This window comes from Mauremys mutica, chromosome 12, assembly GCF_020497125.1.
Source record: "Mauremys mutica isolate MM-2020 ecotype Southern chromosome 12, ASM2049712v1, whole genome shotgun sequence".
Lineage (NCBI taxonomy): Eukaryota > Metazoa > Chordata > Testudines > Geoemydidae > Mauremys > Mauremys mutica.
The window spans coordinates 63,815,645-63,830,267 of record NC_059083.1 but is presented as its reverse complement, the minus strand read 5'-3'; the positions used below and the strand labels follow the sequence as shown (position 1 = coordinate 63,830,267).

Here is a 14,623-nt window from a genome sequence, read left to right as displayed (position 1 = left end):
CCACAGCCGCCCGCATCCATCCCCTGCCCACAGCCGCCCGCATCCATCCCCTGCCCACAGCCACCCGCAGCCAGCACTTGCCCACAGCCGCCCTCTGCCCGCAGCCAGCCCTTGCCGCAGCCGCCCTCTGCCCGCAGCCACCCTCTGCCTGCAGCCCCTGCCGCAGCCAGCCCGCAGCCAGCCCGCAGCCGCCCGCAGCCAGCCCCCTGCCCGCAGCCGCCCGCAGCCAGCCCCCTGCCCGCAGCCGCCCTCTGCCCCAGCCCCCTGCCCGCAGCCGCCCTCTGCCCGCAGCCAGCCCCTACCCACAGCCGCCCTCTGCCCGCAGCCAGCCCTTGCCACAGCCACCCTCTGCCCGCAGCCAGCCTCTGCCTGCAGCCCCTGCCACAGCCACCCCCTGCCTGCAGCCAGCCTCTGCCCACAGCCACCCGCAGCCCGCCCATCTGCATCACCTGCCCACAGCCAGCCCGTGTCACTCCCTGCCTCCAGCTAGCCCTGCCCCACGCCCCTATCTGCAGCCAGCCCCACATCCACTGGTGCCCTGCAGTTCCCAGGGCAGTAACCCTGCACACCTGCTTTAATGAGGGGGGGGGGGCAGGGAGCAGCTGGGACCCACACATGTGCACACCCTAGAGTGACCAGACAGCAAGTGTGAAAAATCGGGACGGGGGTGAGGGGTAATAGGAGCCTATATAAGAAAAAGACCCAAAAATTGAGACTGTCCCTGATCACCACCCACACATGTGAAACGGAGCTCATTTCTAGTTCAGCCCCATCTTTTTAAAAAAGAACTTTAGGTAGGGTTAAAATACATCTGTATTTTCCTGGACATGTCAGGCTTTTCGGTTCTTAATCACCTCCTGGGAAAATATGGACGTATGGTAACCCTATTGGCACAAAAAATACATGCTGTCGCACATCCCTTAAATCAGAACTTTTTATAGGGAACCCGTTGTTAAATCAGAACTTTATATAGGGAACCCGTTGTTAAGATTTTGGCAGCTCATCACTGCATATAGTACCTACTAAGTTTGAACAGAATAGTCTCTAAATCATCATTCTATTGGTATAGTGTGCACCTGGCAACATCACATAAGTAATATCTGTACAGTAACTTCTCACTTAGTCACGCAATGCTCCCTTACAAAGTTTGGCAGCCGCCTGCTTTGTTCACTGCTTGGAGAAAAAGCAGCCCATTGGAGCTAGCTGGTGGGGGCTTGGAACCAGGGTGGACCAGCAGCCTCCCTCCATCAGCTGCCCGCTCCCGTAAGTTCCCTGTGCGGCAGCCACCAAGCAGGCTATCAATTGCCGGCCATTCACCTGTCCCTCCCCACACTGCCATGTGCTGCTCCTGCCCTCTGCCTTGGAGCTGCTTCTGGAAGCCTCCTGCTTGCTGTGCAAGGGGGGGAAAGGGGTGCTAATGTCAGGGTTTCCCCCACTACTGCCCCCCACTTATCCCATCTCCATAGAGCAGGGGGACACACGACAGGGCTCAGGATGGAGGGAGCTTGCTGGCAGCAGTGGCTGTCTCAACTTGCTGATCTACTTAAAAAGGCAATGTACTTAGAGTAGGGTCAGTGTACTTAAAGAGGCAATGTGCATCTCTCTCTCTCTCTCTCTCTGCCATGCTGTTTCCCCTCCCCCCATTTGTGCTGCCTTGTAGAGTGTGAGGCTACATTAACAACATGTTAACCCTTGAGGCTCAGCCGAGTGCTAGTTCATCATTTAGCCAGGAAGGCATTCCTCGGAAATATCCCACCCTCTTCCACCCTCTGACTTCCCCATCTCAATCAAGCTTCACAGTCATCATTGCTGTGCACAGTATTAAATTGTTTGGTTTTTTTGTTTAAAACGTATACTGTGTGTGGGTGTGTTTGCGCGTATGTGTATATATTCTTTTGTCTGGTGAAAAAAATTCCCTGGAACCTAACTCTCCCCCTATTTACATTAATTCTTATGGGGAAATTGGATTTGCTTAATATCGTTTTGCTTAAAGTCGCATTTTTCAGGAACATAATTACAACATTAAGCAAGGAATTACTGTATATGTTCAGCTATTAGGGCCTCTCATTTCTAAAACCATCGATATAACAGTTTGCAGAAGGTTTTATAAAGTGCCATAAGATGGCATGTATCATTATTGATGTGGTTCTTAGATTGTAATACTAGAGGCGATTCTTTAAGTAGTGGTAATTCCATTCCTTAATAGAGCCTAAACTGAAAAGGGCACAGCATGGCTGTCCTCTGATTTCAAGACCACCCCAAGTAATGTCATGACTGATCTAATTGAAATGCAGCTCACCTTAAAACAAAAATTCTTTTTGCAGGAACACGTGTGCCTAATTTACATAATGTAAAGACTTCAGACTGATCTCTTTTCCCCAGATACTGATTCTGTTTCTGTTGGAACCATGCCCACACAGAAGAAGGAATTTTCTCAATTTCCTTTAAAGAGGCCAAGCTATTTGAGTCATCTGAGATCACACATAGGTTAGGTTTAGTTATTACAAATGTAAAATTGGCAGATGACAGAAAGGAAAGTGGGTCTGTTTTAAACACCAAATGCTGCACATGTACTAAATTTTTTCCAGATGCTCTGTTCCAGTTGGCCTCTTTGTTGCTTTGTTTTTCAGCAATGTCTATATTGTTGAATCAGTTTAAAATCTCACCTAATTCACCATATTGCTGTTATCCTGTGCTGAAAGGCAGGCACGCACTGCAGATACTGTAATTAAACTCCTGTAACCTTCAGCCAGTCTGGAAAATAGCCTTGTGTAATTTGCCAGCCCAGGAAAAGATACCCAGCCTTTATTATTTAACACCACACACAGTTCACCCCACGCATACAGCCATACACATGTAGCTGGGGATTAATACACACACACCCCTACCTACCTACCTGCCTAAACATACACCCTTGGACATTGATACACATGAACTCTCAAATTCATGCATGCATGTACACCATCCCCCTCAAATGTCTCACACATGCACACTTCTCACCAACTCACTCTCTTTGCAGGGTTGGAGCAGAGCTGATGCGACTTGTGGCTGTGGTGGTGGCACAGAACTTACCACTGCATGCCTCCGAGTTAGAGATCTTAGCCACTTCAACATAATTTCTTCTGAAATTACCTTTTAAAATAATGTAAAGCACACTGATGCCTATTGTATGGAAATTATAACTTATCATTCCTATCACCTTTGTATTGTTGCAAAATAGATAAATTATATTGTACACCTTCATCTTATTTTTAGATCCACAGTTTAAATCAACATAACAGAGATAAATGTCTGGATTTTGCTTTATGCTTTTCATACGTAGTACAGTGGAGGTTTCCTAAATGCACAATCTAGGAATAAAATAAAAGTATTTCTTTGCCAGTGTTTGTTACTAAATAAATATGAAATGGTTTCATGCTACGTTTATGACGCAGCAAATTACTCTGCTGTTTGTTTTTTTATCAGATGCCTAGGAGTATTGAGGAGAAGATTAAATAAGTTATGCTGCAAATATAAGGATATATTCTAAGAGCCCATGAAATATGAACAAACAGAATATTAAACAACACTGTTTGTGTAAGCATCTGGGAAAGAACTGTGAGAACCACATTTCCCATATGGGGTGTGTGGAAAAAACACACTTGCTAAATATATTTCAAGATGGCGTCAAACTGTACTGCATTTAGCAGTAAAACTTTGGAGAACTGCAGTCCCAGGAATCACTAAGAGATCATGACAGTACAATAGTTTAAAGTGCATTGATCATCACTTGATGCAAAAAAGTTTTCAATTAATTTTAAAACAGCAGGGGATGATTAACGGCTAGGTAACATAGCAATGCATAACATAAATAGATTTTTATGTGGATATAGAATGTTTTCTCTGTTCCTTTGCCATTTCTGATCCAACACAGGTTGGTAGTAGTAACAAGACATGGCATCTAATTGTTTGGTGGCATATGTGGAATGAATTTGGTTATAGTTCACACCCCCAGTGGACAGGTAACTGCAGCACTAAACAATTAGCATTTATTTCTCCCTTGTCAATATAGAGGTCAGTGACTGAGTAAGCATTGAGGCTGAAGTAAATTCCCACCATTAGACAGGAGGTCCTTTGAGAAAGGGGTGAATCAGATTGGCAGAGCATTGTGGGGGAAGCTTCCTATACTGCTGTCTGTTCTGTATTTGTTCTATAATAATACTATTAATCTGGCACCCTCCATGACAACTATATTCATTTAGAAATAGATTTTAACAGAATGTCAACCTAAAAGAGTTGTTTGCTTTTTTAAATTAATAACGAAAATAAACTTTTAAAAATTTCAGCCATCCGTTTTCTTTGAAGTTACTTACTCTTTGCAAAGAAGAGATCAAGAAATCCAAAGACATTCAAAAACTTCGCTCCAGCATTGCAGTGTGAGTTTGTATAAAAATCTTCTTTTTTTAATTCAGGGAATGGAGATTCAACTTCTGAACTTAGAGCGGTGGGGTGACTGGAGAATTGTTCTCCTTTGTCTATTTGGCATGAAATATATCTGAAAAAACACATGTGAATGAATGGAACTGAAAGTTCCCATGATCTTTATAAGTGTGTGTGATTTTCTTAAAACACAAAGAATCAGTAAAGATTTGATTCCAGGTGTGCCCAACCCAAATGATTAAACTGCTGGTGCCCTAAGGGGTGGGGTAAATCATTAGCTTTTTACTTCTGGAGAGCTTGATTCAAATGCTTGCCAGATAACAAACATAATTAAATAAATCACCCTAGATCCTATTTGTGAGCTAGAACACAAAACCAATTTGGATGTTTCTGCTCCAGAGAGAACCACAGCTGGAGTAGCAGGGAGAGGTTGCAAGTCAGGACTGAGGTGCTTCAGAAGCATTGTAGATGGTGGGTGAGATCATGGGGCTGGAAACAGTGATGTTAGTCTGGATTGATGTTCCTTGGCAGAAGTTGGTATGACACTGTCAGTTGTAACTCTATTGAAAGCAGAGGATACAGCTAAGGATATTCTTTACTTAATGTGTCAATGCTCTTAGTCTACCACTAGTTCACTTTTTCTACTCCAGTATTTGAAAGTGTTCTAGAAAGCTTAAAATGAGCAATAAGCCATATATCCAAACTATCTTTTACTCCTAAGCAAATCATGCATTAGCTTACACTGTGTCCTTATTTACCTGTGTGAGAGTTTGTTTTGCTTTGTGGTGATTTTCACACACATTCTTTGGTGGTGCCTGTCAGTAGTTTTAAAACCATATTTGTACTTGGCATAGCTGTGTGGCACCCCAGACATTGTTTACTAACCCTTAATGATTTTTACTATACTTTCCTTCAGTTTGCTTTCCCACGGTGGTTGGAAAATAAAGTGATACTTTTTGAGGGAAGCAAAACTTTTATTTTATTTATACATATTTATCCATCTTTATTATTAACCTCAACAATAAAATGTACCTTTGTGACTGACTAGTGAAAGGAAACCACTCAAGCTCTATACATTGTTATTTTTCTAGGTTTTGTGGCATGATTCAGTTTCAAGGTGACATGAGAGAGAGAGTTTTATTTCAGCTGTTTCTTCTTCTTTGCCATCCATTTCCTGTGGTAAGTATTGGAGGTGTTGCCATAAGGCTTTTGGGGAAAATAATATAATCTTTTTACTAAGAAATAATGTTGTTAAATACTACTTGAAGTGAAAAGGGATTGAAAGTACATTTGACATGTACACATTTTTTTCACAGATATTTTAAAACCATATATTTTTGGATAGGTTTTTCTCTGGATGTTACTCATCTGAAATCTTAGTGCCTGCCAGTTCTTTACTTTATTGATTTGCTTGTATGTTGTATCCATATCCTTTCCCCTTTGAGTCTTTACCCCAAAACATTTATGATCTAGAAATTGCTGCTGTTCTGTTTGTACAGCACAGTAAGGCTCCAATCTCCATTTGGGTGCCACCATAATAAATTCTTCCTTGAGTTACTGGCCCTACTGTTGCTCTGTGTGAGGGAGTGTGTGTGTCTCTGTGTGCTTTTTGTTAGCAGTGCTTTGGATCTGCACCAGCACCCTATGCCTTCTTATGTTGTGGTGTGAGGGAATATATGGAAGGGTGGACCACCGCTGCTCCAGTTACTTCTCCACCGCCTGTGGTTTAAGATGGAGTATCATAGTTTTCACTTGCTAGCTGATGCAGTATTTTATTTTGTATTTCTTTATATTTTATTATATAGCACTGGCTTGGGGGGGGAGTGTTACACCTTCCCCTTTTATTTCATGATCCTCCAGCCTTGCAGCCTTTCCTAGTGGGTTATGCCAAAAAAACACAGGATTCAAGACCTGCCAGACCTGCCATAGGTTTTCCCCCCTCAGTGATGGGTATTCTAGCTATCTCTGCTGCCTTGGAGAGTCCCATGTCCTGTCCATGTGTAAGGTCTGCTCCAGCTTCAAGGACAGATCAACAGTACTGAGGAAAGATGGACTGAAACTGTTCCTTACGGAGCATTTCTTGAGAGAGATGCGGGGTCCAACACCCTCTTCTCTCTTGATAAATCTGCCTCACCAGCTCAGAGCACTCCAGTAATTTCCTTGGCACCAGCTTCATTAAGCAGAGACCATGGAGCAACTTCAGGCTCTTCAAAGCTTTCTAAATGGAAAAGACCCACCTCCCCTGAGAGAGAGCTCAAGAGGGAAACGTCACCCTAAGACCAAGGAGTCAGGAGACTTCACATCCTTGTGCGAGTCCTGTTGAGGCTTCTACCTTTCCCAGTACCGAGATACTGGGACTACCAAGAAAGTAAACCACGTACTTAAAAGTCTTCCAACAAGCAGCCTCCACATGGCATCATTGTTGGTACCAGGATCAGAGTCCTTCAAACACGCGGACTTTAGAAGAAATCCACTTCAGCTGCTTCTTCAATACCATCTCCCTAAGGCAACAGCCAAGAAGAGCGCACAGCTCTACCATCTCCAGTACCTCTAGATGTGCTTCACCCTGAGGAACTATCCCAGGACCTAGGCTCACCAGTACCGTTCAGGTTCTTCTCCCATAAGGATCTCCAGACTATGGAGGAGCCCAAATCCCTTCTGCTGAGGTTTACCAGGAGCACCTCCTTGACATACTCTTCAGAGCCCCTTTCAGTGCTGGTGTGTCTTCATACAAATACTTAACCGAGGGTACTGACATGGTCGCTAATCTGCATTGGCCCCTCTGCTGACACAAGCCCTGATATGGGCACCTATAGCTCATCCACTGGATGTGGGAGATGGCTCAGAATTCTGCATCCCAAGAGTCCACTGCCTTCCCATTCCATTCCAGCCTTTCTCCCTCCCTTCAGGTATTTCCTGAAGAGAAGACCCCCCAGGAACCAATTGACAGATGACCTGTCAGCCTTGACAGGAACATCCATGAGGTCCCACTACTTTCTGTTATGTCCCACTCCATTTGGCCTTTTGGAACCCTTGAGCTCCTTATGGTGACCAGTTTTATAGGTGCTCTAACACAGAAGGACCTTCCAAAATCAACTGCCACCTTGAGATCCTTTTCCCCAGGAAGACCCTCTGAAGAAACAGGAGTAAAGGATAGAAAGATGACGTCACCATCCTCCTCCTCTCCATAGGAGGCAGTTATGCCCCTCTGCCTTCTACATGGATGACTTTGGGGCTTTTCAAAACCTAATGAAACACATAGCGCAGAAGCTTTACAGGTCCCTTTGGAGGAAGTATACAAACCTCAGCATTCTCTGGTGGACATATTGCGTACCTCCTCTAGGGTAAGATAGCTTTAAACATCAATGAGGCCTTACTATCACCAGCCTATATGGTATGGCAGACACCAGCAACCATCCCTCCCACGTGCAAAAAGGTTGATAAGTACTGTGTGCAGGCCAAGAGTTTGAAGTATGTATTCTCCCGCCCTTACCCTAACTCTTTGGTTGTTGCTGTCAGTGAAAGAAATAAACTATTAATTCAGATCAACACACTCTGATAAAGAACTTAGGTGCCTGAATCTTCTTGGCTGCTCCTCATGGTTGGCAAAATATTACACTACAAATTACAACAACTTTTCACATTTTATTAATCATTTGCATCAAGGGAAGCAGGAGCAATTTCAAGCTCTCATTATGGAAGGACTGATGATCAGAAATGCTTCCCTACAGGCGTTTTTTGACATGGTGGACACAGCTTCATGTTCTGTGACAACTGCTGTAGTCATGCATCAAGACTCCTGGCTGCAATCCTCTGCTCTTCCCAACAAGGTACACAGTACTGTGGAGAAATCCCCCTTTTGATGAGCCTAAGCTCTTCAGTGATGCCATAGATCTCTCCACTTGCTCAAAGACAGATTTCTTGGCATCTATATGCCTTCAAAAAGGAGAAAATACAGCAAGGCACAGACAGCACAGCACTCTCGACTAGTCCACTACCCAAACTTCCTAAGACCAGCTGAACTTCCATAATATGGTACAGGTTCCACAAGAATGGGCAGTCGTCTACAATGACCTCTCAGTCGGGAACCTCTTCCAAATAACCATTTTGACCCATTGGTCGAGGATCATGAACTGCTCCTTATACTGGATCTCCTGCAGCAACCCATCCACCCTATAGAGACCACCTCCCATTTTCCACCTCAGACAGATGGAGCGAAAGGGTGGTATCAGTAGGCTATTTCATCCAGTTCAGCTCTATCCCTCCTTCTCATCACTAATCAGGGACTCTTCTCACAAAGGTCTCTCAAAGCAAGAGATGAATCTCTCATGCTTTTGGGGGCGATTGAATCCCTTCCTCTGGTTTTCATCGTGAAGGGTTTTTGCTTCAGGTATTTCCTAATTCCCAAGAAAAAAGGAGGATGGAGACAAATCTTGGATCTTAGGACTCTGAACACCTTTATCCTTAAACAGTGATTCAGGATGTCAAGCAGTGAGAATACTATCTTTACATCCTGGGGACTGGTTAATCGCTCTCAACCTCCAGGATGCCTATTTTCATATAGCCATGCAGCCATTGCATGAGCACTTCCTAAGATTCATTGTTTGCAACAACTACCAGTACTGTGTTCTACCATTTGGCTTATCAACCACCCCGAGTCTTCACAAATGCCTTCTCAGTCTTTGCAGCCCACCTTTGTTGGATGGGAAATCTTCCATATCTGGCTGACTGGCTCCTCAAGGTACAGTCAGCTACCAAAAAGGCCCTGGGCCTCTTACACTCTCTTGCCCTTTGTCTCAACATGGAAAAGTCTACTTTGATACCTATGCAGCCACTCTAGACTCCACAACAGCCAGAACATACCTGCCCAGACAGGTTTGTCACAATGTCCAGCCTCATTTCCACTCTGCAACACAGCCCACAAAACACTGCAAGTTCAATTTTTGGGCCACTTGGACTGTACATTTGCAAGACTACACTCCTGATGTCTTCAAGCCTGGCTCAAGTATGTCTGTACTTCCAACAAACACAACCTGTCCAAGTGAGTGTCTGCACCATAGAGAGTCCTCAACTTCCTCAGCTGGTGGAAGGATCCCCCAAAAGGTCTGTGAAGAAGTTCATTTCTTGCATCTTCCCCCTGTAGAGATCATCACCACAGATGCCTCCCTGCTAGATTAGAGTGCTCATCTCCAGGACTTTACAGATGAAGGCAAATGGACTTCCCAGGAGACATCTCTCCATATCAACCTTCTTGAACTCTGGGCAGTCATGGCACTGTCATCACTTCCTGTCCAATATCAGGGTCCACTCAGTCAGAGTAATGATGGAAAACGGAGTAGCCAAAGGCCTGGTCTACACTTGGGGGGGGGGGGTGTCGATGTAAGATGCGCAACTTCAGCTACGGGAATAGCATAGCTGAAGTCGACGTATCTTATTTCGACTTACCTCCCATCCTCACGGCGCAGGATTGACGGCCACGGCTCCTCCGTCGACTCCGCTTCTGCCTCTCGCCCTGGTGGAGTTCCGGAGTAGATGGGAGCACGTTTGGAGATCGATATATCGCATCTAGACAAGATGCGATAGATCGATCCCCGATAGATCGATCCCCATCCACTGATCCGGCGGGTAGTCTGGACGTACTCATAAATTGCCAAGGAGGAGCAAGATCCCAGTCCTTATGTATGGAGTCAATAAACATATGGAATTGTGGCATATCCCATCAAATAGACATCTAAGTGGTTTACTTGCTGGACTCGCTGAATTCCATCAGGACCACAAGTGAAAGTTCAATGACTCCGTTTTTCAGGAGATTTGACTCATCTTATGTTCTCTGGCAATAGATCTTTGTGATGCTGTCCAGCATGAAGTGCCATTGCTTCTACTCAATCGGAGAGAACAGTCACAACTTGTTGGGAGACATCCTCTTTCCTTCAGCCTCTCTTTCTGCTGTTTCCTTATCCTCAAACGCCGCTACTCCTCAAAGTTCTGAACAAGCTGATACAAGAGAGAGCAGTGATCATTTTCATAGTGCTGTCATGGCCCATGTAGGTATGGTTCCCAGACCTGATATGCCTACCTCTGTGTCCATGTCTTTTCCTTCTTCTGACAGCGGACCTTCTGACTCAGGAATTGAGCTCCATAATCCACTCCAACCTCTCATCACTGCATTTCAAGGTGTGAGTCCTCTCAATGGCTCTTGGATATAAAACAAGATTGTTCTCTTGATGTCCAGACAGTACTGACAAGTAGTAGAAAACCTACCACAAGGAAAACTTACCTACAGAAATGTAAGTGTTTCCAAGTCTGTTGCGTCCAATAATCCATATCTCCTTCCAAGTGTCTTATCCTGAACATACTCAATTACCAGCTGAATCTGAGTACTCTGGGTTTGTCACTAAGTTCGGTTAAGGTTCACCCAGCCACTATGACAGCTTTTCACCCCCGAGTTGAAGGCTTCTCAGGTTTTCACACATCCTACAACCACAAGATTCCTTAATGGTCTGTCTAACCTGATTCCTCCTGTAAAAGAGCCTACATCCACCATGTTAGAACCTTAATTTAATTCTTAATGCCTTCTCTTAGGAAACCTCCCACTTAAGCCCATGAGGACCTGTTTGTTTCTTCATCTGTCCTTCAAAACCTCATTCCTCATAGCTGTCATCTTGGCCAGGAGGATAGGAGACCTTCAAAGTGCTTATGGCTGATCCAGCACATACAGTGTACTACCACAATAAGGTGACATTACGCCCCGATTCTTGTTTCCTACTTAAAGTCTCATTGTGTTTCTATATCAATCAGGGTATTCAGTTACCAGTGATTTATCCCAAGTCTCACTCTTTGAAAAAGGAAGCCAGTCGTCATACCCTGGATGTGATAAATGCTCTTGCCTTCTACCTAGATAGGACCAAACCCTTCCAGGTTTCTCCCAGACTGTTGGTTACTGTCACTGAGAGAATGAAGGGGACAGCGAGTCTCCTCCACCCAAAAATAGTCAAAATGGATTTTAGGTTACATTTTGGCACATTATGAGGATTCAGGGAGCATACCCCCTTCTCCAGATAATTGCCCATTCCACTAGGCTTAATCCACTTCTATAGCCCTACCTAAAAACATACCCTGCGTGGACATTTGTATAAGGCGTCCAGATGGCTGTTGGTACACACATTTTCCCAACACTATTCTACAACATATGCTTCCAGAGAGGATGCATCCTTTAACAAAGCTGTTCTTCAGTCTGTACCATACCTGCTCCTCAGCCCTCTCCTCTGTAACTGAGGCACTGCTCGGGAATCTCGTTACTAGCACCCATAGGGAGAGTAACTTGAAGGAGGAGAGGTTATTCAATTGGTACAATAACTATGATTCTTGGAGATTTTTTGTCTCTATGGTGCTCCACTACCTTCCCTCCTCCTCCTGCTTTGGAATCCTGCTAGGCTTTGAGGTTAAGAAGGAACTGTAGTGGTGGTGGTGTCTGCCCATCACCTATATGCCCTCATACTGGAGCACAAGAGGCACAGGACGCAGACCCATGAGCACTCTGGACAAAAAATTCTGATCAAAAGTGCATGGGCACGCTCATATCCTCATGTGGAGGACCTATAGGGACAAAACATCACTAAGAACTCCAGTAAATATACAGGTAAGTAACCTTATCTTTATTAATATTCACAATACTGATAGTTACTCAAATTAAACTAGGAAATCACAGGTTCTTAAGAGATTCTTAGTCCATTGAAGCCAAAAATGTGTTAGTCTCATAGGATTGGGCTCATGATTTAACTATCTTATTTTTGGTGAGTCACACAATATGTTGGCTTGGGTGGTTGGGGTTACTTTTAATTTAAAATAAAATCCTTGGTATTGTATGGTGGATTGTTGAAGCAGTTAGTTAAGAATGTTTTTCCCAGAACGCTATCAAGCAATGATGCTGGTGTCCACATGGGAGTATAAAGGTAAGCTAGTCATGCTGGCTTTTTGGCCAAATCGAGAAGGGAAAAGTTAGAGTAGCAAGAATTCAGGTTTCAAAGAAGGTCTAATAATAAAAGGAAGGCAAAGAAGAAATTATAGGCTATTTTAAAAAAAAAAAAAAAAGTAGCTGTGCCCATCTGTAAAAACAACATATCTTTATGAAATAAGAGTGATAAAATATGAAATTGAAACAAACTCTCTAGTTTTTGCTCCATTTTTACCCACCACCATATAGTCTTAAACCAGTAAGTAAACACAAGTTGAAAATGTTGATCCTAAAATATACGTATTTACTGTGCAGAGTATAGTATGATTTTAACCTTTAGTTCAAAAGTAAGCAAAAGTAAAAGAGAAAATGTTCATTTTTATTGGCTAAACAGAGCTAATCTATATGTTGTCAAAACATTTCAAGATTTCATTGGTGTTCAGGTTTTTGGTATGCTCTCTTGCAGTCATTTCAGCTACTGTGGTGATCACTTCCTCTGCTCTACCCCACATGCGCCACCTTAGAAACAGCTTTGCAATTTATTATTTTACAGCAGAATATAGCTTTAGTTTACATAATAGCTGGCATTTTATATAAGTGTGTATATATATATATATGAGTGTGTATATATATACACAGAGAGAGAGAGAATGCAAAATCTCCATAAACATTCCAAGATGAATGCAGTTTTGTGGAACACAAGGGCCATACTTGTTTTATTGATTAGACCACTGGGAAAGCTGTTAACCTGGTCTTCTGGAATCTGGAAAGATTTCAGCTTTTTTACATCTAATATAGATCTCTCTCTCTCAAAAAACAAACACAGCACACACTACAGAGTCAGAGAAGGAATGCTAAGGGGCTAGAAAGTGAATATTCTAAAAATGGATTTTTGAATTCCTGAGCTACAAATTAATTACTCTTCAGTAATTTTCTAGTGCTTTTTTCATTAAAACCTATAAACTCCTAACAGACATCCTTTAAAATTCTATATAATTATTGAATTCTGTAAAGATAGTTTTCAAAACGTGTTGGAGAATCCAAGGTCTCTACCTCAACCTAGCATTTAGATCTGGATCTGGATCCCACCCTCTGTCTGGGATATGTGTGTTACACCTCCCTTTCCATATATCTTCATGAAGGCTTCCGATCTTTGCCATGCTGTGGACAGTCCCTCTCCAAATTCTTTCTTTGATCAGCTTCACAAAGCGGGGCCCAGCTCATCTTCCTGTCCTTCCCCCTTCTTCCCCCCCCCCCAGTTGCTAAAGCCAATTTGGTGCAAGACTGAGCTGTCTCCCCCCCGCCCCCTTTTACAGGAGGCAAAAATGTGAGCTTTTCCAGACCAGAACTGCCCACCCTGCTGCTTTCCTCTATGTGGTCCTTCCTCACCCAGCAAGGAAGAGCATACAGAAGATGAGCAGTCCTCCCAGGAGCCCCAAAAAGAGAACTTGGCCATGACTGTGCCCAGCATGTGGGACAGTTGCTCAGCTAGGGGAAAGGGATTGTGTCTGCTGGGTTGTTGGGGCCTTTGCATCTCCCCACACAACTCGAGGCTCCCTTGGGGCCTCTCTGCAAGAGCAGACAGGGCTATCTTCCAGGGTGGATTTGATTTAAATCACTAGTCAAGAAGACTCCAATTTCATCATGATTTCTACATAAAAGTGCATACTTGTTGGCAGGGGCGGCTCTAGACATTTCACCGCCCCAAGCATGGCGGCATGCCGCAGGAGGCGCTCTGCCGGTCGCCGGTCCGCGGCTCCAGTGGACCTCCCGCAGGCATGCCTGCGGAGGGTCCGCTGGTCCCACCAGGCGACCGGCAGAGCGCCCCCTGTGGCATGCCGCCCCAAGCACGCGCTTGGCGTGCTGGGGCCTGGAGCCGCCCCTGCTTGTTGGTTGTTACAACCTTAATATATATTCTTCACAACTCAGAGATAGATGTAGGTTTCATTTTTAGAAGGTACACACTATACATTTTAAAAGTGATTTATTTTGAAAACTTTTCAGATTAGTTTTACAGCAATATCAGAAAATGAATCATTGTTTGGTAATTGAAGCAGATAGTTCACCTCCCAATGACTTCATAAATATCTCAATTCAACAGGTTAATCATTAATATTTGGAGGATTTTCTTGCAATGCTGTTTTAGGAGAAGAACATCACCAGACAGACTTGTTTTATTTAACTAAAACAACAACGTTATGTATTCTGAATTTTTTTCTTCAACAGCAAACATATAATATTTTAACAAAA

At 43.8% G+C, this 14,623-nt stretch overlaps 1 protein-coding gene across 7 annotated transcripts in view; it reads left to right on the top strand.

Moving 5' to 3' along the window:
* The window catches only part of TBCD (tubulin folding cofactor D), a 266,851-nt gene that overhangs the window by 237,328 nt on the left and 14,900 nt on the right, over positions 1-14,623 (top strand). For all 7 annotated transcript variants that reach the window (XM_044983298.1, XM_044983304.1, XM_044983301.1 and 4 more), the window contains exons 36-37: positions 4,326-4,415; positions 5,511-5,598. In XM_044983298.1, the coding sequence (XP_044839233.1) occupies positions 4,326-4,415; positions 5,511-5,598 (178 nt within the window). The remainder of the gene's footprint in view (positions 1-4,325; positions 4,416-5,510; positions 5,599-14,623) is intronic.